This window comes from Drosophila bipectinata, chromosome 3R (genome assembly GCF_030179905.1).
Source record: "Drosophila bipectinata strain 14024-0381.07 chromosome 3R, DbipHiC1v2, whole genome shotgun sequence".
Lineage (NCBI taxonomy): Eukaryota > Metazoa > Arthropoda > Insecta > Diptera > Drosophilidae > Drosophila > Drosophila bipectinata.
The window spans coordinates 17667875-17691061 of record NC_091739.1 but is presented as its reverse complement, the minus strand read 5'-3'; the positions used below and the strand labels follow the sequence as shown (position 1 = coordinate 17691061).

Here is a 23187-nt window from a genome sequence, read left to right as displayed (position 1 = left end):
ATAACTTGCATGGCCGCAAAACAAGACAATTTAAAGAAAAAATGTGCAGAAATAGAAATAAAAAAAAAGTGCGCCAGTTTTAAAAAAAAGGGTAGAAAAGGAAAAAAAGGAGAAAAATTTGGAAAAAAAAGTAAAAAAGCTTTGAAAAAGAAATGTAAAAAAATGAAACTGAAAAATAGGTGCATAAAAATGTCTAAAAATAAGAAATGCAAAACGAGCGCCAAAAAAGGAGGAAAAACGTCTAAGGATGACGAACTGAAAGACCAATGCGAGGAAATGGCGGCCAGAAAAAAATGCAAAAAAACGTCCAAGAAGGAGAAAGCAGCAAAGCAGAAGAACAAGTGCAAGGAACTGGCCATGAAGGAGAGGTGCAAAAAGATGTCCAAGTGCCCAAAGAAAGGCAAAAGCAAGAAAATAAAAGGAAAAGCTGACAAGCTCAAGAAGAAATGCAAGGCCATGGAAACAAAAAAGAAGTGCAAAGAGTTGGCTAAAAAAAACAAAGCCAAAGAAATGGCTAAAAAGAACAAATGCAAAAAAGGCGACAACGAAGAAGACCAAAAAGCTAAGGAAGCTGAAGCAAAAGAGCGATGCAAGGAAATGGCAAACATGAAAAAATGCAAAAAAATGGCCAAAAAAACGAAAGCAGCAATGCAGAAGAAGAAATGCCAGGAATTGGCCATGAAGGAGAGGTGCAAAAAGCTGTCCAAGTGCCCAAGTAAAAGCAAGAAAGTCAAAGGCAAAGCTGACAAGCTGAAGAAGAAATGCAAGGCCATGGAACTTGAAAAGAAGTGCAAGAAACTCATCAAAAAGAAGAAAAACGGAAAGAAGTGCTAAGAGTTTTCCCAGCGGAAAAATCGCGATTTTTACTATTTTACGAAACTGTAAATAATAAATTGTATAGGGATATTTAAGGTTTTTTCATTCATTTTTAACATCCTACTGTCTGATAGACTCAAATATTAAAACATTAGATTAGGGAAGGTAAAATTCATGTAGGACCCCTTTACTTAACCGCTCAAATTAGAGATTAAACTACTATAGCCAAAAAATATAATACTTTATGTGAGCTTTTTGTTAATTGACGTATAGCTCAATAGGGAAACTATAAATTCTCATACGCAGTGTTGTCCCCCAATGTTTCTTTCAATTTAAATTTATTTAAAATAAAACTTTAATTTTGACCAAAATTAAAATTTATTGAGGTCAAAACTTTAATTTTGACCAAAATTAAAAGTTTATTGAATAAAAGTACAATATTTTGACTGCCAAACTATTAAATGCCGCATTAACGGAAGTGCTAGACGGTGGCCTAGCACTTCTTACCACTATTTCCTTTTTTGTAGCCAATTTCTTGCATTTAGTTTTCTTTTCATTTACTCGCATTCGTCCTCCGACTTTGAAACCTCAACCTTTTTAGCCTTCTTTTCCTTTTCTCTTTTCTTGGCCTCTTCTGCCATTTTTTTGCACATTGCCTCCTTGGCCATTTTATCGCACTTCTCTTTCTCTATGGTGTCCTTGTCCTTTTTGCCTGATCCCTTGCACTGTGACCCCTCTTCCTTTTTCTTAACTTTTTGGCATTTGGTCTTCGATTCGTCTTTCTTGCCCTTTTTAGCCTTAGCTTTTCGGCACTTTCTACATTTTTTCAGCATTTCTAACGCATGGCAAATTTTTTCCAGATCTTTTTTACCACCTTCCTCACAATTGTTTCCTTTTTTCTTTTTTTTCGGCTTGCCTTTCTTTTTAGCAGCCAGAGCATCGCATTTCTTCTTCAAATCATCGCCTCCTCCGCATTTTTTAGAGCCCATGCAAGTTGGCTGTTGCAGCTTCAGATCCTTCAAAAAGCCATCTTGTCCTTCCAGTATGTTTGGAGTCACCTCGGGTACCGGCGTCTTCCAGACAAGGTCTGTAAAAAGAACGGCTTTTATATTATATGTCCGAAGAACCCCGAGTCTTAAACAGAACTTACAAGGCCAGATTTGAACGCCATTCTGATCCTTCTTTTGTGGTTCTTGCAGGATTCTATCTGTGTCTCGCTGGATCCCGGGAAAGGGCTGTATGCTCAGCCCGGAAAAGGGCACGCATGTTGCAGGTTGAATAAGACGTTTTGTGGAACGAGAAAAAAGTTTCGAGTACTTTCCTAAAGAAATAGTGGTTCGCTGCAACATAGCGACAATATATAACCACAATTTTTAACTTTTACTACCAATTTAGACCTTAAACATGCCGAAAATTTGAAATGAATTTAGGGAATTGAATCTCTTAGAACCCTAACGTGCAAAGAGAATTTCAAAAATAATCATATGATATCCCCAGCATTGAGACCTGACATTTCGACTGAAGTTTTATTCATGGCTTATGATTTGAAATTAATAGAGTATAAAATAATCATTCCTTGTAAACATAACCCATTGGTTTTTGGGTAAAAAAACACACAATCTGGATATACTTAAATTGCGACAACATATTTACTCAGAAATTGGCTTCCCAATAGACATCCCGTAATCAAAGAAGGATTTAAGTTAAAAAACCAAAGGAAACCAAACTTAGTTTATTATATAAACAATTATATCTTAGACTTTATAAGACTTTCAGCACTTCTTTCCGTCTTTACCGCCCTTTTTCTTCTCTTCTGCCTTTTTCTTCTCGTCGGCCTTTTTCTTCGCGTCGGCCTTTTTCTTCTCGTGAGCCTTTTTCTTCTCGTCGGCCATTTTCTTGCATTTCTTTTTCATTTCCGCTTCCTGGCATTTCTTCTTTTGTTTAGCTTCCGCCTCTTTTTTCGCCATTTCTGCACATTTCTTTTTAACCGCCATTTCTTCGGATTTCTTTTTGGCCACCATTTCTTCACACTTTCTCATGGCCTCCATCTTTTCGCATTTTTTCCTCGTCTCCATCTCTTCGCATTGTTTTTTCAGTTTTTTCTCTTTTCTGCTCATTTTACGTCCACAGCACTTGCTCCTTTTGGCCAAATCTTGACATTTCCTTAGCAATGCAATTTCATTGCATTTGTCCTTTTGCTCCTTTTTGCATCCTTTTTTTCCTTTCTTTTTCTTTATTTTGTCGCATTTCTTTTTAAGTTCCATTTCGGCACATTTTTTCTTTTCATCATCGCCACAGCATTTCTTTGCCATCCATGTTACCGGGCCCAAGTCTAGATCCTGGAGGAACTTTTTTGAGCCCAAGAGAGTTTTTGGTACTACCTCGGCGACCGCGGGTTTTGGGACATGCTTTAATTGCAAACCTGAGGAAATTGAAGATTAAAGATTGATTGGAAAGAATGCAATAGGTATAACTAACCTGTTCGGTAAAAGATTTCTTTTTTCCAATTGGGCAAAATCTTTGAGCCATCCTGATCGCTTCTTTTGGATGGATGAAATCTGCGCAGGACTTTCTGCTGCCCGCCTAACTTATTGGAACCGACACTAGATGGTGGGCAGAATAGGCGCAATGTGGCTTGTAGACAGAGTCTAGAGTACTTTCGTAGAGTCATCGCGGTTGCCATCGACACAATTGTTTATAAAATTTGGAATTTATAGCTATAAATTTAAATCCAAGTACTTGGATACAAAATTAGAAAAGAATAGATAGAATAAGTTCAAAGAGAATTTAGAGACTAAAATATTGTAATGCCGAGTATGTTTGAAATAGTTATAATGACACTTATATCATGGCTAAAAAGTTAAAAAATATTGTATAAAAGGTCTGATGATCTTGCATTCTCCATTATTTCCCATTCCATGAAAGAACTATATGCTTCATGCTAGTTTCGTAACTTAAAAATTAGGATAAAATATTTACAATTTAGTAAAGTATAGGTTAATTGTGGGTGGCAATATTAAAAAATACATGGAAACTTCCGTCTTTCCATTTTCTGTAAGAATCTGCAAGTATAGCCAACCCGAGCCTCATCATACTTCATATCACGTATACGCTCCATGGTCCTTTAGAGTTTCATGCAGCTACTTTCTTTTTGGGGCACTTTTTTGGTTATACTTATTTTAAAGATGGAAATAAAAAAGTTTTCCATTGTTTAGTAAATAATACAGTATATTATTTTAAAAACAATTTCGAATTAGAAAAGTAAGGAATGTTCCGTTGTCCGTCTTGGCCATCAGACTTCCTTCTACCACTGACTATGAAATTAACGTCAGTTAACTAGATATTATTGGAAATTGACATACATTTGGATTTTAGTTCCGAAATTGTGATGGGCTAAACGGCGCCACAAAATTCTTCTTAGCCTTATACTTCGTTTGAATCAAAATTTCATGTAAACAATTTCGGTATCAAAATTTAGCGTATTCAAAATTAACCTACACAAAGATGTTAAAACGGGCCTCACTGGCACTAAGCCGGTTTCCGCAGGCTTGCTGCCGCACTTGTAACTGCCGTACCCGGCTAACAAGGGGCGTCCGGACTTTAGCCAAGATTGACTGGCGCTGGAAGGCCCTTAAAAGGCTACGGAGCAGTTTAATATGTGAGGCTGGTGGGTTAAAAAATTAACAACATTTAGATATTTTAATGTTAGCCATTTAATTTGCGTATTCTATAAACTATTTTTAAAATATTTATTATTAGGTATCAGCTCGAAACCACATTGCGTGCCCGACTTTTGTCCTGGGAAGGCTGAACACCTGGAACACGAAATGCCCGATTTTGAGCTGGTGAATCGCAAAAGCCTTCAAGAAAGTGCCAGCCTTGGTGGAACGACTAAGTCCAGCCGCAATGATTTTGGAAAAGGCCATGGAAAGGGTAAGAAAGGTGGCAGGAGGTGCATGAGCGGGGGCGGGAAAAAAGATGGAGGCGATGGCGACGAAAATTGCGACAAGGAAGATGAGGCAAACCTGGCCGAGATGTGCAAGGAAGAGGCTCTGAAGGAACAATGCAAAAAAGACGCCCAAAAGGCGAGGTGCAAGGAACTGGCCTTGGCAGAAGAGTGCCGGAAATATCATTTCTCTAAGAATTGTCTCAAGTGTATAAAGTTAGCAAGAGGTGAAAAAGAGGAGAAAGATAAAGGTAAAATTTTAAAATTTAATATAAAAAAATGTAATAAAAAGAATTTTATTTTTAAAGAAAAAGCGGAGGAGGAAGCCGACAATGAAGACGAAGACGAATGTAAGAAAAAGGAACCGACCGAGGAGGAACTAATAGCCAAGCTTAACAAGGAGTGCCAGGAAATGGCTGACCGCATGGAATGTGAGAAACAGGCCAAGATAGAGGAGATAAAAGAGGCTTGCCGGCTCCAGAAGATTCGCGAGGCTTGCGAGAAATTCGAGAAGGAAGAGAAGAAACGTCTGGCAGAGGAGGAAAGGTTGCGATTAGAAGAGGAGGCGCGTCGCAGGGCCGAAGAGGCAGCTAATAATCAGCCCAAATTATCTGAGGAAGAGATCAGGGAAGAGTGGAGAAAAATGGAGGCGGAGGCCATGTGTAAGGCCAGAGAAGTCCAAAAAGAACTCAAGGAGGCCGCCGAGCGGGCAAAGGTCCGGAAGGCAATACTTAAGTGCCGGGAGATAGAGGCCATGGAGGAGTGCCGCTTGGCAGCCGAAAGGGCCGAGGCCGAAAGGCTACGGGCCGAATGCGAAAAGGCTGCTGCTGCGGCTGCCGATAAGGACGCAGCTGAACGAGCGGCCAGGGAGGCTGCCGAGCGTAAAAAGTGCGAGGAGCTGGCCGAGGAGGCCATGTGCCTGGCCTACAGCGAAAAGATCGAGGCCGAAAAGCGGGCCCAGCGAAAGGCGCAGTATGCCAGGGAGGACCAAGAATACGATGAAGAAGACAACATGGACGACTGCGCCAAGAAGCGCCTGTCGAAGTTGTGCAAAAAGTTTGCTCAGGAAGAGGAATGCGAAAAGCTGGCCAATAAGGATCCCTGCGTCGAGGCAGCAGAAAGAGCGGCTGACAAAAAGTGCATGGAAGTTGCACTAGAACAACAGTGCGAAAGGATCAAAAAGGATGCCTTGTGCAAGGAGCTGGAGAAAAAATATAACATCAGTCCCAAAGCGGTAAAGAAGTCATCGTCTTCATCTTCCAAAGATGCAAAGGCATCCCCGCAACAGAAAGCCAAGGCGGCCAAGGCCCTCGCTGCCCAAAAAAAGAAAGAAGGCCTCATAGCCAAATGCAAAATGATGGCCTTAAGAAAATTAAAATGGAAGAAAAAGAAGGCAAATGCTATAAAGAAAAGGTGTCAGAAAATGGCTGCAATACAAAAATGCAAATGCGACAGGCTGAAGAGAAGAATGCAACGGCTGGAGGAATATTGCAAGAAAATGCGTGATGAAAAGGCCAAATCCTTGAGCAAAGCGAAATAATCCGGCCAAGACTCCAAGCATTCACTATTAAGTCGCATGATTTAAAATCCGCTTCCATTTAAAACAATACCAATGGCCCTTAAAAGCCTTGTGTGGCCCCGTAACATCTTTGCTTTCTTAAATGTGTTTTATTACGAGAAGTGTCGTACATTGGTTTTAGGCACTATTGCTGGCATATTCAAAATTTTTAAATAAATCGTTTTGAGCACAAAATTTGATATAACAAATATTATTTAAAATTGGCTTAGTTGTGCGTATTTTTACTCATTTTTTACCGTGGCTTTATAAACAATGGAGCCCACGTTAATTTCTTTAATAATTATATAACATAAACATTGAAAAAAATATGAGATTTAAAAAGAAAACAAATTTTCCTAATAACCAAAACAGAATTTGAATAAATATCTATCTCTTCACATCCTTTCCGCACAAATCGATTTCCATGTTTCAATTATTTTGGACGGAAAACTTTTTTTTTTTGAATAAATGCGAAGCGAAATAATATGGGATAGGGAAAGTCAAGTCTTTCCATAAAAGTATTAGGGACTTTCTAAATTGAAATCCATATAGTCGAATCTTGTGATTTAATAATTATGAAAAAATTTAATATCATTGCGTGAGTCTACTTTGGAGATTCTTTTAGTGATTTGCTGGCGGCGCAGTAGCATTGTTGAACTGGAAGGTTGGGTAGCGAGGAGCAAAGTTTCCGTCGCCGATAATCTGAGTGTGCTCCGAGTCATCACGTCCGGCAATGGTCGGCGCCCGGTACTGGGTCTCCACAAACTGCGGGGGCGCTGTACGAAAATAAAAAATAAATTACATGAAGTTATCTTTAGTTTTTGCAAATTATTTGATACTCACGTATATTGGGATATAAAGCACCACCTCCTCCAGTGCTGTCAGCTACGTTCCAGCCCAAAGCTCCTCCCACACCATCGCCCGCAGGTGGACTAGCCGGACTAACAGGTTGGGTAGGTGCCAGCGAAGGATCGTCGGACTGGCCAGCCGGCGGTCCCAGCGGCTTCACGCCCGATAGTGGGATAGTGCCCAACGTAATAGGTATCTTGCCAGTGAGATTTCGATGTGGACCACTAACATCACATTCTACATGCAGATCGTAGTCAAGTGCGATGATGCCACAGTTGAGAAGGTTGGTCGGCGGCAACGCCGGAATCTCCAGCTGTTGCGTGAACGTGTGAGAGTCACCTCCGTTGACGGGGCCGACACTTAGATTGGCGATAATGACCTTTGACTCTCGTTTTTCGCTACGCGGCTGGTTTGTGTGGAAAGTGACCAGTTTTCGGAGCTCGAACTTTACAGCAGTGAGATTCACGTTGCTGGCATTGTCCACCTCACAGGTGATGGGCAGAATCTGTCCCGAAACATAACCTGTCTGCGGTATGCTCGTTATTACGGTCAACGGTCCCGAACGACAACAGAAGCAGCAGAAGGCCTTCTCCAATTCAAGCTTGAATGGCTCCTTGACGCGTGGATTGAGATTCAGGTCAACCGGGGCAATAACAGTAAATGCCATCTTCATATCCTGGTCAAACTTCCAGGGTCGATCCAGGGTCACTTTGATGGTGTAGCGCACATGGCCGAACTCACCCTCGAAGGAAGAGGGCAAAGTGGCCGGCAGGGCGCAGGTGAAAGGATAAGTGTGGGTGCCAGGCGGCAATTCCGTTTCGGAACCTATAAAGTAAAGGGAATTTCAATAGATTTAAATTTTTCGAAAAGAGCTTAGGGATATTTATGTACTCACTGTTTTTTCCGCCCAATAAATAGTACTGAATCTTGAAGTACTCCTCATGACCCTTTAGCACGGTAGTCTCATTCTCTGTCTTCCCCTCACTGCTGGTCACAGAGCGCTCCTCGGTCCACTCCGTATTAGCCTCGCCCAGGAAGCGAATGATGATGCCTGCGCGGAACAAGTGTCTCTGTTTATTGAATGACAATCTACTGCGTCACAAAAATTAGCTATAAATAATATGAAAAGCCTCTCGGTCTCGCTATAGGAATGCCGGCGGATGACATCATCGCCAGCAGCCAGCATCGCCCCAATGTTTGATGGCCTCGAAATTCCATTTTGTAAACCTATTGTCGCATACTTTCTTTTGTGTTGAACTTTTCGTTAGTAATTGGCTGTTATCGGAGAAAGTGCATTTCTTGATAAAGTTCAATAACCTTTGGGTGTGAAAAACAAGGTTGTTACCGACCCATCCTCTTAAGCTACGTGGGCGGTGCACCGGCCAAATGTAGTCTCAAATGTAATCATAGAAATATGTAAGTCTCCTTGCCAAATGGATATGTCACGCATTTGTTTTGTCGCCCCCTAAGCTGTAATTATTCATAACTTATTCTGGAGGTTTCGTCACCTTTGTGACTAATAGAAGACAGTTGGTTTTTAATTAACAATCCAACAAATGATTTAATTTCGTACTCACCTCGCACTTTTTTCGGCGAGTCGAATGTGAATTTAACCTGTCCGTTGAGAGTCTGCCCGGCATAGTACGTGTTCCAGGGATTGTCCAACTGCACTTCACAACCTTTAAGGCCCATTTTGAGATTCAGTTCTACGCACTAGCAAAACTAACGACAGTTCCAGTCTGTTTTTAAACTCTATTTGGTCGCCGAATGCAGGGATTGGTGATGAGCAGTTTTGGGCAGTGTTGGAAAAGGTTAAAGAACTCTAACGATATATAAGGATAGGGATTTCAATTATACTATTTCAATGCAAAGAAAAAAAGTCAATTTTACACTTTTAATAAAAAAACAATTTTTAAATTTTACAAATAATAATTAAAGTTCAATTAATTTTTACATATGTCGTACCCTGACTTAGTCTCACGCACACACCAGACACACGGTGTCATCTCTAACTCAGTCAGCCAAGAAGAAGAAACTTTTGCAAAATTGGCTTTTCTCAGACTTCATTGATTAAACAATTCCCAGACTAGGATAAAAATGTCGCTTTTTCGTAAGCCAAAGAAAATCCAGCGTCGTGTATTTTCCAGCAATGCCGACGAGGAAGAAGGCGGACCGTCGCTGGATACGGACGCCGAAATGGAGGCGCCTCCGCCACCCATAATCACTGGAAAGCGGGACAAAGAGAAGAGCCGGAAGCCAATAAAATCACTGGATGATACCAAACCCAAGGCTTTGCTTAGCTTTGCGGATGACGGTGAGTAGCCCACGAACTTCCGCTAGCTCATATTCACTATCTAACTCCTTACAGAGGACGATGGTGAAGTGTTCCAAGTGCGAAAGTCGTCGCACAGCAAGAAAGTGATGCGTATGATGGACAAGGAGCGACGAAAGAAAAAACGCGAGGAACGGGCGGAGAACAGCGGGCAAGGAGGCGGCGAAAATGGTAGTACACAGCATTTAGAGTCGTCTTCGGGTTACGGCAATCCACATTCAGATGGTGGCGTTGGCCGATACAAAGGTGCCAGCGATCAGAGTAAAAGTAAAAAAAGTGATAATCATATGATCCAAACCGAAATACGCACAGACGACTTTGTGGTAAGGTTATTATTACTCAATTTCTTCTACAATATACCGTTTAACGAAATTTCAACACCAGAAATAAAAATTACCATTATCTTAGAGCGATTAGAAGCAATGATTTTGCAACCATGTACCTAGAGTTTGTGTTGTCTTAGTAGCTTCAATTAGAGAGCTCTTTACAACTCTATAGTTGATTAATGGCTTAGTTTGTCTTTCTAATTAAGAGTAATCTGTGATGGAAAGTGATTCGTTAAACAATTTAGGGTCTCTGTTTTATAAACATATCGTATCCACCACCGATTACAATTGCATGACTTTACCAACCGCATGAAGATTTCTCATTCTAGCGAAAAGATTCGAAAGATCTCAATTAATAGCCTTTCTTCTATTGTTCCTCAGCTAGTGGTAAAGAAATCAGAGACACCAGAGGCAATCTTAAATGGTCGTGCCGCCCTCTGCGCCGGACGGGATGACTTGAGCGATGAGGATGACCAATCCGAAGATGGTGGCCGAGACAAATCGCATCACCGTTTCTCCAAACCGGAACATCTGAAGCAAATGTTGGAAAGCGGTTCTATTCCTGATGCAGCAATGATTCACGCCGCCCGGAAACGACGTCAACGTGCTAGAGAACAGGGTATGCCAATCCCTATTTATGTTAATGGTTTTAGTCTCCAATATTAACCTATTTTGTTTTTCCAATAATTCAGGGGCTGGCGACTTCATACCCATCGAGGAGCCAAAAGAGCAACCCAAGCTAAGCACACGCCTGCCTTGTGAGGATGTAGAGGGAGACCAGTCCGATGACGAGGAGCGCATGGACATGAACGACATAACTGGACGCAAGGAACGAGAAGAGCGACGCGAGCAATTCTATGCAGTCGAAAATGATTGTATGTAGAAGGGACCGGTCCGACCCTGGGCAGATGCAGTTTGTCGGTTATGATGGTCCATTTTCTAATTATTCACTGTTTTCACAGCCACTGATGAGGACACTGACCGCGAGATGAACGAATGGGAGAACCAACAGATTCGCAAAGGCGTCACAGGGGCACAGTTAGTCCATTCCCAACACGAGTCGGTGCTTTCCCGCTTTATAATAAAGCCATCCATGACGAGTAGCGGAGGTGTCATAGATGATTCTGAGCCTCCACCCCCACAGTCTACGTCCACGCTGCTGGAAAAGGCCTACGCCAAAAACGCCTTGGAACGCAGCAATTTAGCCACGGCAGTTCGATCAGCTTCCAAGTCGAAAAAAGAAAAGGGAAAACCCGCCACATTACGGACGCCTCAGGAGATCTTCGAGGCCATCAAATCACGACTCACTGAACTAAAAGAAAGATCGGCGGATCACAGTGCCAGCATAGACAGAATCAGTACCGAACTAAAGTCCCTGAAGCTCCAGCAATTAGAATGCCAACAGAATGCTCCCACAGCAGCGGCCAAGTACAAATTTTATCAGGAGGTCAAGTGCTACGTTAAGGACTTGGTCGACTGCCTCGCCGAGAAAACGCCACTGATTAACGATCTGGAAAAGAGGGCTCTGCAGCAATACGGAAAGAACCAGCGATATTTGGTAAACCGAAGGCGCCAAGATGTTCGAGATCAAGCAAAGGAAATAGCCGAGGCATCAAGTAAGAAGCCTTTTAACTGAAACTGCTTCAGATTGTTATATTTTTCCAATTATTGTCTTTTCCAGAACCCATCTCAGCAGCTGCCCGTCGAACTCCCGAATACGAAGAGCAAGTCCGCCGTGCCGCGGAAAGGGAGGGACGACGAACGCGTCGGAGATGTGAACGCGAACGTAAGGACCTCCTTTCCTCCCATTTAGACGGCATGTCCAGCGACGACGAGATCCCCGACCAGCAACAGGAACAAAGTGTGGCTGCCTCGGCACAAATTAAATCTCAATCGTTAGAGGCATTTGAGGACGTCACCGATGATTTCTGCAAAGTGGAACTAATTTTAATGAAGTTTTACGCGTGGCGAAAAACGGACATGTCCTCGTATCAGGACGCATTTGTTAGCCTGTGCCTTCCTAAGGTTTTGGCTCCCCTTGTGCGGCACGAAATGCTATTATGGTCACCAATGCTGGACGAGTATGCCGATATCGAGAACATGCGATGGTATCAAGCCTGTATGTTGTATGCCTGCCAACCTGATGAAACAGTAGAGCAATTAAAAAGTGATCCGGATGTTAATTTGGTACCAGCATTAGTTGAGAAAATTGTGTTGCCTAAACTAACAGGTAAGCTTATTTAGTAGAGGTAATATTTCAATAACTATAATCTCATTTCAGTCCTAGTTACGGAGAGTTGGGACCCGTTGTCTACCACACAAACCCTGCGCCTAGTGGGCTTCATAAATCGACTGGGGCGAGAGTTTCCTCTAAGTGGAACCAATAAGCAGCTCAACAAACTTTTTGAATCCATTATGGAGCGCATGAGATTGGCCCTTGAAAATGATGTATTTATACCCATCTTCCCCAAGCAGTGAGTTTGAACAAGGATTTCTCTAAAGGATAGCCCCAATTTAATAAAAACTTTACTTTCCAGAGTACAAGAAGCAAAGACATCGTTCTTCCAGCGCCAATTCTGCAGCGGCCTTAAGCTGTTCCGCAACTTTCTTAGCTGGCAGGGCATTCTAGCTGATAAGCACCTCCGCGAACTGGCCATTGCATCGTTATTGAATCGATACCTGCTTTTGGCCATGCGCGTTTGTACTCCAAACGATGCCATCAACAAGGCATATATAATTGTGAATACCCTTCCAACGGTTTGGCTATTACCCAACAGCGATACCCTCAAGAACTTGGAGCTTTTTATTAATTACATTAAGCAAACTTTAGAGAGCTGTGATGCAACCAATCCAGTTTTTATGTAAGTAGCCAAATCATAAGTAAGGACTTTACCTAATTGATTTTTTCTCTTTTTTTATTAGACAATCCAGCGATAAGGCCAAGCAAATTCTTCAAAGACTTCATAGTTTATAAAAAGAACCAACCGTCACTAACTGCAATCCCTTTAACTCGATTTAGAATTCATCAAAAGAACAATGTCTGGATTGATAATAAATATTGTAACTTTGAGCATCCCCTAGTGTAAATACAAAGTGCTCAATGTTCTCCAAATCGAAGCTTGAGCTTATCGAAATCCAAATCAATCTACTAAAATGGTTTATCTATTGAGTTTTAAACGTCCAAACTGATAAAGTGGGAAAATTTGTTTTAATGCTCAATCGTTTTTTACATTTACTGATTGTAATTAGGCGACTTTCATGCATAGCAACAATAAAAACAATTTACAAACTATGAATATTTAACAATTGCACAATCAACTGCGGACCAAAACCAATTACTTTGAAAATAGAATGACTTAAATGCATGGAAAACTAAGATGATGTATAGAGCTTTATTAATCAGCCTTTGAGACGGATGCGCGGCTATAATTCTGCGCCAAGTCGATGACTTCCGTTTGCATAGATTGCAGTTGTTCATGGGCGATCTTGGACTCGCTGCTGTCTGCCGCTGACTGCAGAACTTGAAGGACCAGATCTGGAATAATGTAAAAGATTAATACTGCCCAACAAATAAAATATCGAAAGAAAAACCAACCATGATAGCGTAAAAGCAAAGCATTCTGAGGCTCGTTTAAAGATCCGCGAATGTGTTGCAGAATGGCAGAGACGAATTTTCCGGAGGCATGCAGGATACAGCCACTGATCGTGGTAAACAGGATCAACGCAGCCAAATGCAGTAGCAGCGCAGGATCACGACACTCCAGCAGCTGCTCTTGCAGCTTCTTCTTGTGGTCCGCAATCAAGAGACGGTCCTTTTTCTTGTCCACCTTTTTGATAATCATACTGCAGGACTTGAGCACAGCCTCCGTAGCCAGTTCGAATTCGTCGATGGACTTGTTCAGGGCCTTGTTTTGCTCCAACAGAGCTGAGCGGTACTGGGCGTCGCACTCCTGAGCCAACTTGTTGCGTTGATCCACATTCAGGTTGGTATTTTTGACCGTCAGATTGCACTCACTGGCCACGTACAGTGATAGTTCGTTGCAGATATCATTTCCCAAGGATTTAAGCAGGTACTTGACCAGTTGGGTTTGCGTATCTTGAGGGAAGAGTTTAAGGCCTTTTTCGTAGAGACGAATATCGACAAGAAGCGTGTTAATACGATCTTGGATGGCAGCATGAGTCTGGCGACGATTGGTCTGTGGAGTTGCCTCAAACAACTCCTGGGCACGTGCCAGCGCCGTCTGATTAAACTGGCTTTAAATGATATTAAGGAAAAAAGTTAATAACTGTTTAAATGGAGTTATTAAAACTAGACTCACCTAGTGTATAAGGCTGCTATGGATTTGGCCAGATGTTCCAAGCCCTCTTCCTCCAGGGTGGCCGTAATCAGTTTCACAATATCACCTGTCTTTACAAGTTCCAATGGCTTGACAGTCTTCTTATTACCCCCACCACCACCACCTCCTCTTGTATTCTGCTGGAAATCTTCGTCGTCGTCACTTTCGTTCTGAGCTGCTGCCGCCCTTCCTCTAGCATGCTTTTTCGTGGACTTTGTCTTGGTTTCTCGACCTTGGGCTCCTCCACCCGCTTTTCCAGAAGCAGCCTTCTTTCTTCGCTCATCGCGCTTATCTACCTTGCCATCGTCCTCCAGATCTTGTGCCGAGGAGTTTCCCTTCTGGGCCAAAGTCTTTTCCACGATATGCTGCTGGTAAACCCCACTGTCGATGGCCGCCTTGGCTTGAGTTTCTGCTAGAGCCTGGCAGGGTTGAACCAACTGCTGGAGGTAAGGTTGCGAAAATACTGAAAGAAAACAAACATTAATAGGCAGAATTCGGTAAAAATTGAATGAAGGTCCTCACCTATGCTGTCCAAGTACACAAAGTTGCTGGGGTTGCTTTGCTTTTGGGCCATAATAGCAGCAAACACCTCCTCGATGTCCTCTTCCGACAGGTTAGACGGCAAAATGCTGGAAAGGTCAAGATATTGCTTGGTCGCACTGCACTCGTTCAAGGCTGTGACCACCGTTAGTTCCACCAGTCTAGCACCGAGGGCAACGCGCTTTAGGAAGAGGAACTCCTCGGTGGGAAACTGCTTTCGAATGTACGTCTTGGGGTCGGATATGCCCAGTTTTTGGATGGCATCGTACTCCAAGAAGCTGTTCTGCTTATAGAACGAGTTTACCCAATCGGCTTGCGTTTTGGCATAAACGTGCGGCACATACTGAGCGTTGGCCATCTTGGATGTAACCTGACCGGCCGGAGAAATCTCATCTAACAGCGAGTGGAAGATTTTCTCCTGCACACCAATCTGCTGCAGGATTACAGCGACATTCGTGGGCCGGGTGATGGCCGCCAATGCTCCTCGAATCTTGGCCTTGCAGCGCTGAATATAGGCTTGCGTGAAAAACACTCTCGGATTGGTGGCATCCTGCCGACCCTTAATGATCTTTCCCAGGTGCTTCTCTACCACGTCTTGCTGCAAGAATTCAGAAGGCAGGTCGAATTGGGAGGCTAGCTCCGATATAGAGATCTCTCCCCTTAGAGCTAGTTTCTCATTGATCTCTTGAGCGATATGAGTGATGTATTCCTCGTCAATAAGCTGGCCCAGCACGAGCTTAATGCTCGGGTTTTCGGCAGCAATACGCTCGGCCAAAGTAACGACACGAGAAAGGTCCACATTTAGGGTTTTGCTGACCTCCACCAAATTGGCTCTACCTCCGTTAACAAAGAGTTCATCCTGGATTTCTCGCTCCAAGTGGTCTGGCGTAATGTATTCCTTTCCGTCTACGGTGAACACCACGTCAAGGAGCTTTTTTTCCAAAAGAAGCGTCACAATCTCCACGCAGTTTCGTTCCGAGAGCCTTACAAGAGATGAAACCAATGAAACAGGCAATAAGTATAAGATTTTAGCAATAACTTACTTTTGAAGCGTTGACGTCAACTGCGCTTTCTGAAAGTCGGCCGCCAGGCGCTTGATCTCATCCCAATCACTACCCATTTTTGTTATCAATGCCAATGATATACAAAATGTAACCTGTCAATATTGAATAAGATTATGTTACCTTCCGAAGCAGTCTGACAGATTCTTTAAAAGATTTGACAAATTTTATAGTCAAAAGTAATATATCATATGGTTATATCGTATCAGGATAAGATTACTGATCATGAATACGTATGCATATGTGTATTGTACGTACGTATGGGGTCAATGAGGTCTCCTTTGCAGCGTTGCACACTTGACGAAATTTTATACCCTTTTATATAAAGGTATAAGAATAGACCAGGTTTTTAGTAGAAAGCCGACAAAGTCCACCTGCCTTGCTTTTTAGAGGGATCGATTTTGGTTATTGCCTTGTTTTGGGCCAGTCTTGAAACGTCAACAAAAGTGCAGCAAGTGTGTACACACCATTACGGACGAACATACCACCATTTCCAACACTGAACTTAGAGTTACCATTATTAGGAAGTTAATTGAGATTTAAATATTTAAAAATATATGTAAAAAATATATAAAAATATATAATATATATGTATTTAAAAAAAATGTACTTATCTTTTTTGCTCTTAAAACAATCTATCTACCTACAGACAACTGACTATTGGAATGTTTGGACATCTCGATACTATGTATTCCCGCCAACGTTAAGAATATTTGTTTGATTCGAAATACTACTAACAGTTTATACAAATTTTATAAATAAATTAAATAAAGTTTAATAACAAAGGTCTTTTTAAAAAGGTCTGTAGTCTCCTTATTTTTAAAAATAGACTTCCACTGTCTGTGTGACCAAATGAAAATAATATCGATTAATTTATGGATTAATTTATTTTCGATAATAATAAATATTATTGACATCCCTGGCATCGCTGTTTTCAAAAAATCAACGGTTCGTCGTCGAGGGTGCGTCTTTTGCTTCTTCGCGGACAATTTTTATACATCTTCCATTTTTCAAACAACGCCGACGGTGTTCAGGAGTTCAAAAGTCTTGCCGTAGGTAAGCATTTTCAAATAAGATTAAAATAACTATCAGTTACCTGTTTCGAGGAACCAATAGATAAATCAATAATAACCACAGACCCTCTGTGAAGGCACTTTTCGCTTGTGTCATGGAATTTTAGCCCCCGAGCGCAAGCGCTTTCTATGTGTGTGTATGATTCCGAGATGCAGCTGCCTTAAAATTGTATTTAGCACAGCTGGCATAAAGCATACATATGCATAAAAATAACACATCCTCTTGATTCCCAGTCTTATGTTGGACACTCTCCCCATCTGCCGCCAATGTTTGCGGTGTATTTTAGTCAAGAGATTGCATGGGGCAGCAACAAAAAGGAAAGAAACTAGCTGGAAGCGGTTTAAACCGAATTTTGGCCAGCATGCATAGCAACCTAGTTACTGTTGTTGCTGTTCTGCTCGGCCAGTTTCCGTGTGCATCACTGTTTAAGCTCTAATCGAGTCGCAGATACATTTTAAGTAGGCTCCGCTGCCAAAAACTTGATTTCCGTCCGTCCCCTAATGTGCTTTTGCCATATTTATTTACTTATTTAGTGGCCGACAGTCTCGAGTAAATGGCGAAACCATAACAAAGCAAACAAAAGATGAAACGAGGAATAGCGAGGGCCTACAATTTCAAGTTATATCCAGATTGCTCATTACTCATAATTTCTACAAAAATTACCAATACCTAAGCACACGTCGATTTATATATTGGTCGAAAAGGTAGTCGTGTGTGTGAGCCGGCAGTCGCCAAAGGGCAACCACAACTGCACAGACAAAAACAATTACAAATTACCCATTACTGATGGCTATCTCATGTCAACCCATTAACGACTTCCTTAATTGCACGTTTCAGCGTAGATAAAATTTTTTTTTTTTTTAAAGAATAGAATACTTTGAAAAATCGTTTCAGTGTAAAAGAAAAAGGTAAAAATAACTGCCGTACTCTTTCGTTTTTTTTTTTTTGCTGCCCTAGAATTTGCCCAGGTGGAAAACGTTTAACTGTGGGAATAGCCATAGCCGCCACGCCACCGATAGAGGCATCTAATCTAGAGATCTTTGACTCTATGCGGTCATTCACATTGCTTTGTTTTTCCATGCCCCAACATAATTGCTAGTGTGGGGTTTAAGCCACATTATATGTTTTTTTTTTTGTTTGCCAGCCAGCCACCCCGAATGCGATACACCCCCGGAGACTAGATGGGGCGTCGGGTGGGCAACGCCTCCCCCAGCGGATGACGCATTATTACAAACATTTTACAGAACTTCTGGCAGATGTCATCGCCTCTCTGGCGACCTCTTTTTCCACTTTCCCAAGTACAGTATAAGTAGGAAAGTAAACTGCCAACGAGCAACATAACTTACTACAGTGGGATGTCTGTCAAGTGGCGATTAGATCTTTTTTAATAAATTTCTAAAGAAAATTAAAACAAAAAGCTATAAAAATAGTACCTGTTTTGTTGAAAAATATATACACATAGTTTTTATTTTTAACATAAATCTTTTCAAGCCTAACCCACTGTCACTTGACACCAAAACGAAAAACGAGTAAAAATGGCAAAAACAACAACAAAGAAAGTGCGACCGCCACAAAACGGCGCAATTTCAGTTAACGGCAAAGTGCAAAGCGCGAACCAGTAAAAATAGATAGGGGAACTGATGAATTTTGATGTATAGAGAGAGGCCCAATAAATGGGGAGCCATTGGTTATAGAGGGAGTCCAACAAAGAGTTCTCATTATCACTCCATTTCCCGAATCCCTTTGTAGGTGTCAGTGTTTCTACCATATCCCCACATCCGCAAGTGGCGTGACTATATTTTCCCCATCAAGTCAGTGTTAGAATTAGAATCATTTGTATGCGATTGTGTTTCCTCCAACCACACCACTTTTGACTCACTTTTCATTGCTATTCATTGCAGCCGACAGTCAGTGAGAGCAGCAATCAACACAATGACATCCACCGAGCTTAAAATTGGACTTAACAGCAGTGCTCGTCCCTCCAGCCGAGTGCTGAAGCCTCCAGGCGGCGGCCACACCAACATCTTCTCGGAGCCCGAAGTGGCCGTGAACGCCCCACGTCCCAAGTACAACCAACAAAACTCCTCGAATCTCAACGCCTGCATGGGCTCCACCGATGCGAACCATGCTGTCGAGAAGCTGCGCGAGGAGGTGGTTGCCCACAAGGAGGAGGCCAAGTCGGCACCCGCCAGCCAGGCAAAGGAGCCGGCGAACAAGCCAGCGGCCACGAACGGAGAGTCACGTGGTCGCGTGCCACCAGGTGGATTCTCATCGGGCGGCTTTTGGTAAAAGGAGGGAGGCCGTTTCAAGAGGAGCAGCTGCCAAGCATTTAATGACTCACCACGACACCAACACATCCTCAGCATCCTCCAACATATGCATACATAAAACTATAAATATAATTCGCTTATAACATACGTATACACAAATACCCAGAGGCGCATTAACTATACTCGTACGCAGATCCCCTAAGAACATCTCGATTATATTTTAAAAATCTGTCAGCAAGTTTTGTTCATATATATCTGTATCTGTCTTATCATCCTTGTTCTCGCCTAAGCCAAAACTTTAACTCGTCTAACGCAATTGTTAAATATTGAATTAACCATGACTCCGCCCCCAAAATTTAACTAAAAAAAAAAGGAATTTTCTATTGACTGCTAAAAATCTACCACCTAGTTTACCATATGTACTTACCGTGTCCACATCGGGATTCAAATAGTCTGTAAATCAGTTCAAAAAATGAAATCCTTTTATAACTATCTACGTATTCCAAAATAAAAAAACTTAATTATAAATTTGTCTTTGTTTTAATGTTTTTTTTTTATTGGTTTTTTGTTAAGAGTTCGCCGTGAGGTTAAAAATGCATTTCAACCTACAATTATGAGTCAGAAGACACTCCATTTGGTCACGAAATTAATTCTAGTATTTATTACACTCCAGTTTAGAATTACAGGTGTCCTTTAAGTCGTCGTGGTCGATCCCTTTGTTAAAGCATATAACTATTTATAATAAATACAGTATCAAGTGTATTTTGGTAGTCGACTTATGAACTAGTCGCCATATCAATAAAACTAACAATTAGATGAATGTGTGGACAAACGGGATGCGACTTTCAGATGTCGGCTTTTTCTTGCACTCTTCACTCGGCATTGTCGATCCGGATAAGTTTTGTTGTACCATTGAGAGACTGTCCATTCGTTGACCTTAAAATTAGGGATTTGTTTCTTTTCTTGAATATATTTTTTTGTTTAGGCTATTCAGACTATTGGCTAATTAGATCTTCATATCGTTGATGTAGGAGTCCAGTTCGGCATCCAATTCTTCGGCAGTGGGCGCGGCCTTACGTTCACGTCGCTGGCCACCACCACCACCGCCAGCTGCTTTGCCAGCGCCTGCACCCGGACGTTTGAAGCTTCCACGGCGCGAAGCACCTCCAGCTTGGCCACCTGAAAAATAAATACACATAATTATAAAAAAAATACAAATTTCTACTTTTCGCAAATCTAGAGTTAATGTTAATTAAATATTCATTTTATATTAAACTCAATGAAACATCTATGGTTATGCAAAGTTGCCTAATCTACCGCCAAAAATGGTCATTTTGAAAAAAGTCTGATGTTCATGGCCAATTTGGATACGCACCACCACGCTTGAATGAAGTCGATGCAGCACCGCCCACGCGACGCTTGACATCGGCTGCGGCCACGGGGCGCGACAAGGAAGCCACATCAGAAACGGCCAGTTGAATAGTCATGGGGCGTCCGTCCAGGGGCACGCCGTGGTACTGCTTGATGGCCTTCAGAGCATCGCCTCGACGCTCAAAGATTACATCAGCGGTTCCTGCAATCACAAATAATAGAAAATTAATAAGAGAAAAAGATTTAATAATAATACTACTTACCCAATGAACGGCCAGAACGATCATAGTGTACAGCTGCCTTCTTCATAGGGCCAAAGTCGTTGAATAGTTCCTTGATGTCCGTGTTGGACACACCGTAGTCCAAGTTGCCAACGATTAGTCGGGTGGGGCCGGTCCCGGGGGCACCCCGTTTGGGTCCGTCGTACATATCGTGCTTCCAAGCGCTGTTCACATCGCCCTAGAGGTGGGGGTAGTATTAGGTAGAGGGTATGTTGGTTGGTTGGTTGGTTCGAGTCGAACGCGAGGAGGGAGTAGCAGTGACAGTGACAGTAGCAATGGTCGCATCCTAGCCTCTTCAACAAAGGACTGCCATTTAAGGTCCAGAACACTAGAAATGTTTTGCTTAGAAAAACGTAAACGGGAAAAGAAAGTGACTCATTGCCACCAGGTAAGCGCAATGCTGATGTTTAACTTTTGGTTCTGTTTTTTATTAAGTTTCTGTAACGTAAAAACGAGGTTAAAGAAAACTTGGTGTTGAGGTCGCTTGGATTGCAACTGCGAAGAGATCAAGGTCGTTTCGGTTATTGGTTTTGGTTCTGCTCATAGAACTGCTGCCCTTGGAAGAGCGGAGATGGGATCTCTCTCTCTATCCTTGTCCACCGCTAACGAATACCATTCCCGGTAAGGCCAGTGACACCGTTAGCTGCGGCCATTTTGATTCGCATCCGTTAGGTACTTTAGGTACTCGAACTGGTGTTAGTGTCAATGGACTAGCACTGTCCTTGCTAACATGCAAGTATGAATATTCTGCTCCGGCTGCTCCGTAGCCCCGATGCCAATTCGACTCTGCTCGTGGCGAAACGTTTCAATTACCCTTGGGAACTTGGACTTCTGCACCGCGCCGGGGGCGCCGCCCGGCCGGCGACCCTTCAGCACGCCACCGCCGCCGCTTCCACTTGCCGGGGCTGGTTTTCGCGGAGATCCGCCGGCGCCGCCACGTCGTGCGCCGCCAGCAAAACGCTGCGGTCCACCCGGACGACGAGCGCCGCCAGGACCACCGCCACGACCTCCCTGCGGCTTTTTCTGCGTGCGGTTGGACTTGATAATATCATCCAGGCTCATTTCGATTTTGTCCACCATTTTGCTGCTCGTTTGTTGTTCTTCGGTCGCTATTAATATCCTTAACTGGGCGGGCTCACTAAAGTTACTAATCCGTGCAGAATGCAAAAAAAAGCGCGTGGAAATTTCACAAAATTCTGTAAAAACGACGCACGAAAAATAATTTCTTTTTTCAAGATGGCGAACCCGGAAAAAAGTGTTGAACAACGTCCGGTTCTCTTATCTACATATGATGTAGATAAATTCTTTTAACAGAACTAGAAAAGTTATTTTTTTGCAGTTGATTTGGTCACACTGCCATTTTTATAGCAAAAAAAAAAAAGAAAAACGATTTGCATTCCGAAAACTAAAGTATTTTAATCATGTTTATTGTGGCCGTAACTGGTGGCATTGCCTCTGGAAAGAGCACAGTCAGCAAAGTTTTTCAAAAACAGGGTATCCCAGTAATAGATGCAGATAAAATCGCCCGTGAGAGTGAGTAATAAGCGAGTATATGCAAAGTGGAGCACTTCCTTTTTATGATTTGTAATTAACGACAATTGGCAATTATTAACGTTACATTTTTAAATAGTTGTGGAACCAGGTCAGCCCTGCTGGAAGCAGATTCGAGAAATCTTCGGCGATGAGGTGTTGTTGCCCAGCAAAGAGATCAACCGCGCTGTCCTCGGGAAGATGATCTTTGAGGATAAGGAGCTGCGGGGGAAGCTTAACAAGATCACCCATCCCACCATACACCGCAAGATCTTCTGGCGGGTGTGCAAGTTGCTGGTCTCAGGGCATTCCTGGATAGTTCTGGATCTGCCATTGCTGTTCGAAACTGGAGTTCTCATGGATTACATTCACAAAATTGTCTGCGTATCCTGGTGTGTTGCATTTTATTTTGAAGCATTTTTGAATAACTAATGGTAGGATTGTATTTTTAGCGATCAGGATAAGCAACTGGAACGATTGATTGCCCGCAATGAGCTATCAGAGACGGAGGCACGGCATAGGGTGAACTCGCAAATGCCCCTGGAAAAGAAGTGCGAGAAATCCCACTTCGTCATCGACAACAATGGCAGCGTCGAAGAAACAGAGTCGTCAGCCATGAGCATATACAACATGATGTGTGAGTCCAAGCAGCACTGGCTTAACCGCATTTCCTTCCTGGGCCTATTTCTGATCGTTGGCTTCTCGATCTACCTTCTGTTGAAGGTCTTCAACAAACTGCCTGCATCTTGGCAGATGTAGACGCCTATATGCCATTGAATGCTACTTTTCGTGTTAATGCAATTGAAACCAAACAAACCAATTATGCTATTTTAACGCTTGCTAGGGAAATATACATACATTAAAAGAGAAAACTCAAAATTCATGAAATGATTCGG

General features: G+C 42.4%; 10 protein-coding genes across 13 annotated transcripts; 5 read left to right on the top strand and 5 right to left on the bottom strand.

Annotated features, from left to right (window-relative positions):
- The first annotated feature begins 189 nt into the window (after positions 1 to 189).
- Positions 190 to 904, top strand: LOC108130438 (axoneme-associated protein mst101(1)-like). The gene has a single exon (XM_017248853.3). The coding sequence runs from the start codon at positions 190 to 192 to the stop codon at positions 832 to 834; it is 645 nt and encodes a 214-aa protein (XP_017104342.2). The 3' UTR covers positions 835 to 904.
- A 233-nt stretch (positions 905 to 1137) lies between these two features.
- LOC108130408 (axoneme-associated protein mst101(1)-like) lies at positions 1138 to 2345 on the bottom strand. The gene is made up of 2 exons (XM_017248813.3): positions 1967 to 2345; positions 1138 to 1903 (listed from the first exon to the last, which is right to left on the bottom strand). Exons 1-2 carry the CDS (start codon positions 2163 to 2165, stop codon positions 1374 to 1376), a joined length of 729 nt encoding a protein of 242 aa, XP_017104302.2. The 5' UTR covers positions 2166 to 2345; the 3' UTR covers positions 1138 to 1373.
- A 168-nt stretch (positions 2346 to 2513) lies between these two features.
- On the bottom strand, positions 2514 to 3646 carry LOC108130280 (axoneme-associated protein mst101(1)-like). The gene is made up of 2 exons (XM_017248666.3): positions 3295 to 3646; positions 2514 to 3238 (listed from the first exon to the last, which is right to left on the bottom strand). Exons 1-2 carry the CDS (start codon positions 3497 to 3499, stop codon positions 2589 to 2591), a joined length of 855 nt encoding a protein of 284 aa, XP_017104155.3. The 5' UTR covers positions 3500 to 3646; the 3' UTR covers positions 2514 to 2588.
- Positions 3647 to 4170: 524 nt separating this feature from the next.
- Mst84B (Male-specific transcript 84B) lies at positions 4171 to 6515 on the top strand. Its single transcript, XM_070280715.1, has 3 exons — positions 4171 to 4483; positions 4576 to 5013; positions 5071 to 6515. Exons 1-3 carry the CDS (start codon positions 4321 to 4323, stop codon positions 6300 to 6302), a joined length of 1833 nt encoding a protein of 610 aa, XP_070136816.1. The 5' UTR covers positions 4171 to 4320; the 3' UTR covers positions 6303 to 6515.
- LOC108130670 (arrestin domain-containing protein 17) lies at positions 6411 to 8944 on the bottom strand. The gene is made up of 4 exons (XM_017249250.3): positions 8747 to 8944; positions 8065 to 8220; positions 7164 to 7994; positions 6411 to 7096 (listed from the first exon to the last, which is right to left on the bottom strand). The coding sequence occupies exons 1-4, from the start codon at positions 8859 to 8861 to the stop codon at positions 6942 to 6944; spliced, it is 1257 nt and encodes a 418-aa protein (XP_017104739.1). The 5' UTR covers positions 8862 to 8944; the 3' UTR covers positions 6411 to 6941.
- Positions 8945 to 9170: 226 nt separating this feature from the next.
- Positions 9171 to 13007, top strand: LOC108130628 (PAX3- and PAX7-binding protein 1). Of its 2 annotated transcripts, XM_017249188.3 has the most exons (9): positions 9172 to 9483; positions 9538 to 9824; positions 10209 to 10446; positions 10520 to 10702; positions 10790 to 11443; positions 11509 to 12057; positions 12109 to 12301; positions 12365 to 12688; positions 12750 to 13007. In XM_017249188.3, the coding sequence occupies exons 1-9, from the start codon at positions 9267 to 9269 to the stop codon at positions 12799 to 12801; spliced, it is 2697 nt and encodes an 898-aa protein (XP_017104677.2). In that variant the 5' UTR covers positions 9172 to 9266; the 3' UTR covers positions 12802 to 13007. The 2 variants fall into 2 exon arrangements, with proteins under 2 accessions (XP_017104679.2, XP_017104677.2); XM_017249190.3 differs by lacking the exons at positions 10520 to 10702; positions 10790 to 11443; positions 11509 to 12057; ... (1 more) ...; positions 12365 to 12688; positions 12750 to 13007 and having other exon boundaries at positions 9171 to 9483; positions 9538 to 9829; positions 10209 to 10329.
- A 24-nt stretch (positions 13008 to 13031) lies between these two features.
- On the bottom strand, positions 13032 to 16230 carry Ufl1 (UFM1 specific ligase 1). Its single transcript, XM_017249191.3, has 6 exons — positions 16024 to 16230; positions 15748 to 15860; positions 14687 to 15687; positions 14147 to 14627; positions 13423 to 14081; positions 13032 to 13362 (listed from the first exon to the last, which is right to left on the bottom strand). Exons 2-6 carry the CDS (start codon positions 15822 to 15824, stop codon positions 13223 to 13225), a joined length of 2358 nt encoding a protein of 785 aa, XP_017104680.2. The 5' UTR covers positions 15825 to 15860; positions 16024 to 16230; the 3' UTR covers positions 13032 to 13222.
- Positions 16231 to 16670: 440 nt separating this feature from the next.
- On the top strand, positions 16671 to 19637 carry LOC108130416 (uncharacterized). 3 transcript variants are annotated; one of them, XM_017248829.3, is made up of 2 exons: positions 16671 to 16821; positions 18741 to 19637. In XM_017248829.3, the coding sequence occupies exon 2, from the start codon at positions 18772 to 18774 to the stop codon at positions 19126 to 19128; it is 357 nt and encodes a 118-aa protein (XP_017104318.2). In that variant the 5' UTR covers positions 16671 to 16821; positions 18741 to 18771; the 3' UTR covers positions 19129 to 19637. The 3 variants fall into 3 exon arrangements, with proteins under 3 accessions (XP_017104318.2, XP_017104320.2, XP_017104319.2); XM_017248831.3 differs by having other exon boundaries at positions 16689 to 16817; XM_017248830.3 differs by lacking the exon at positions 16671 to 16821 and adding an exon at positions 18542 to 18675.
- A 105-nt stretch (positions 19638 to 19742) lies between these two features.
- Ref1 (RNA and export factor binding protein 1) lies at positions 19743 to 22019 on the bottom strand. Its single transcript, XM_017248827.3, has 4 exons — positions 21575 to 22019; positions 20744 to 20939; positions 20485 to 20682; positions 19743 to 20288 (listed from the first exon to the last, which is right to left on the bottom strand). Exons 1-4 carry the CDS (start codon positions 21839 to 21841, stop codon positions 20116 to 20118), a joined length of 834 nt encoding a protein of 277 aa, XP_017104316.3. The 5' UTR covers positions 21842 to 22019; the 3' UTR covers positions 19743 to 20115.
- Positions 22020 to 22119: 100 nt separating this feature from the next.
- Dpck (Dephospho-CoA kinase) lies at positions 22120 to 23170 on the top strand. The gene is made up of 3 exons (XM_017248828.3): positions 22120 to 22294; positions 22392 to 22683; positions 22744 to 23170. The coding sequence occupies exons 1-3, from the start codon at positions 22183 to 22185 to the stop codon at positions 23048 to 23050; spliced, it is 711 nt and encodes a 236-aa protein (XP_017104317.1). The 5' UTR covers positions 22120 to 22182; the 3' UTR covers positions 23051 to 23170.
- The last annotated feature ends 17 nt before the right edge of the window (positions 23171 to 23187 follow it).

Coding starts and splice junctions, on each gene's coding strand:
- Dpck (XM_017248828.3), top strand. CDS start 22,183: ATGTTTATTGTGGCCGTAACTGGTGGCATTGCCTCTGGAAAGAGCACA. Junction 22,295..22,391: donor AGATAAAATCGCCCGTGAGA/GTGAGTAATAAG, acceptor ATTTTTAAATAG/TTGTGGAACCAGGTCAGCCC. Junction 22,684..22,743: donor AAAATTGTCTGCGTATCCTG/GTGTGTTGCATT, acceptor TTGTATTTTTAG/CGATCAGGATAAGCAACTGG.
- LOC108130408 (XM_017248813.3), bottom strand. CDS start 2,165: ATGTTGCAGCGAACCACTATTTCTTTAGGAAAGTACTCGAAACTTTTT. Junction 1,904..1,966: donor TGGCGTTCAAATCTGGCCTT/GTAAGTTCTGTT, acceptor TTCTTTTTACAG/ACCTTGTCTGGAAGACGCCG.
- LOC108130416 (XM_017248829.3), top strand. CDS start 18,772: ATGACATCCACCGAGCTTAAAATTGGACTTAACAGCAGTGCTCGTCCC.
- Mst84B (XM_070280715.1), top strand. CDS start 4,321: ATGTTAAAACGGGCCTCACTGGCACTAAGCCGGTTTCCGCAGGCTTGC. Junction 4,484..4,575: donor CAGTTTAATATGTGAGGCTG/GTGGGTTAAAAA, acceptor ATTTATTATTAG/GTATCAGCTCGAAACCACAT. Junction 5,014..5,070: donor AAAAGAGGAGAAAGATAAAG/GTAAAATTTTAA, acceptor TTATTTTTAAAG/AAAAAGCGGAGGAGGAAGCC.
- LOC108130670 (XM_017249250.3), bottom strand. CDS start 8,861: ATGGGCCTTAAAGGTTGTGAAGTGCAGTTGGACAATCCCTGGAACACG. Junction 8,221..8,746: donor CTCGCCGAAAAAAGTGCGAG/GTGAGTACGAAA, acceptor TGTTCCGCGCAG/GCATCATCATTCGCTTCCTG. Junction 7,097..7,163: donor TGCTTTATATCCCAATATAC/GTGAGTATCAAA, acceptor ATTTTCGTACAG/CGCCCCCGCAGTTTGTGGAG.
- Ufl1 (XM_017249191.3), bottom strand. CDS start 15,824: ATGGGTAGTGATTGGGATGAGATCAAGCGCCTGGCGGCCGACTTTCAG. Junction 15,688..15,747: donor TTGACGTCAACGCTTCAAAA/GTAAGTTATTGC, acceptor ATCTCTTGTAAG/GCTCTCGGAACGAAACTGCG. Junction 14,628..14,686: donor TGTGTACTTGGACAGCATAG/GTGAGGACCTTC, acceptor GTTTTCTTTCAG/TATTTTCGCAACCTTACCTC.
- LOC108130628 (XM_017249188.3), top strand. CDS start 9,267: ATGTCGCTTTTTCGTAAGCCAAAGAAAATCCAGCGTCGTGTATTTTCC. Junction 10,703..10,789: donor CTATGCAGTCGAAAATGATT/GTATGTAGAAGG, acceptor CTGTTTTCACAG/CCACTGATGAGGACACTGAC. Junction 12,302..12,364: donor ATACCCATCTTCCCCAAGCA/GTGAGTTTGAAC, acceptor TTTACTTTCCAG/AGTACAAGAAGCAAAGACAT.
- Ref1 (XM_017248827.3), bottom strand. CDS start 21,841: ATGGTGGACAAAATCGAAATGAGCCTGGATGATATTATCAAGTCCAAC. Junction 20,940..21,574: donor AGAAGTCCAAGTTCCCAAGG/GTAATTGAAACG, acceptor CCCCACCTCTAG/GGCGATGTGAACAGCGCTTG. Junction 20,683..20,743: donor TCGTTCTGGCCGTTCATTGG/GTAAGTAGTATT, acceptor TTGTGATTGCAG/GAACCGCTGATGTAATCTTT.
- LOC108130438 (XM_017248853.3), top strand. CDS start 190: ATGTCTAAAAATAAGAAATGCAAAACGAGCGCCAAAAAAGGAGGAAAA.
- LOC108130280 (XM_017248666.3), bottom strand. CDS start 3,499: ATGGCAACCGCGATGACTCTACGAAAGTACTCTAGACTCTGTCTACAA. Junction 3,239..3,294: donor AGAAATCTTTTACCGAACAG/GTTAGTTATACC, acceptor CAATTTCCTCAG/GTTTGCAATTAAAGCATGTC.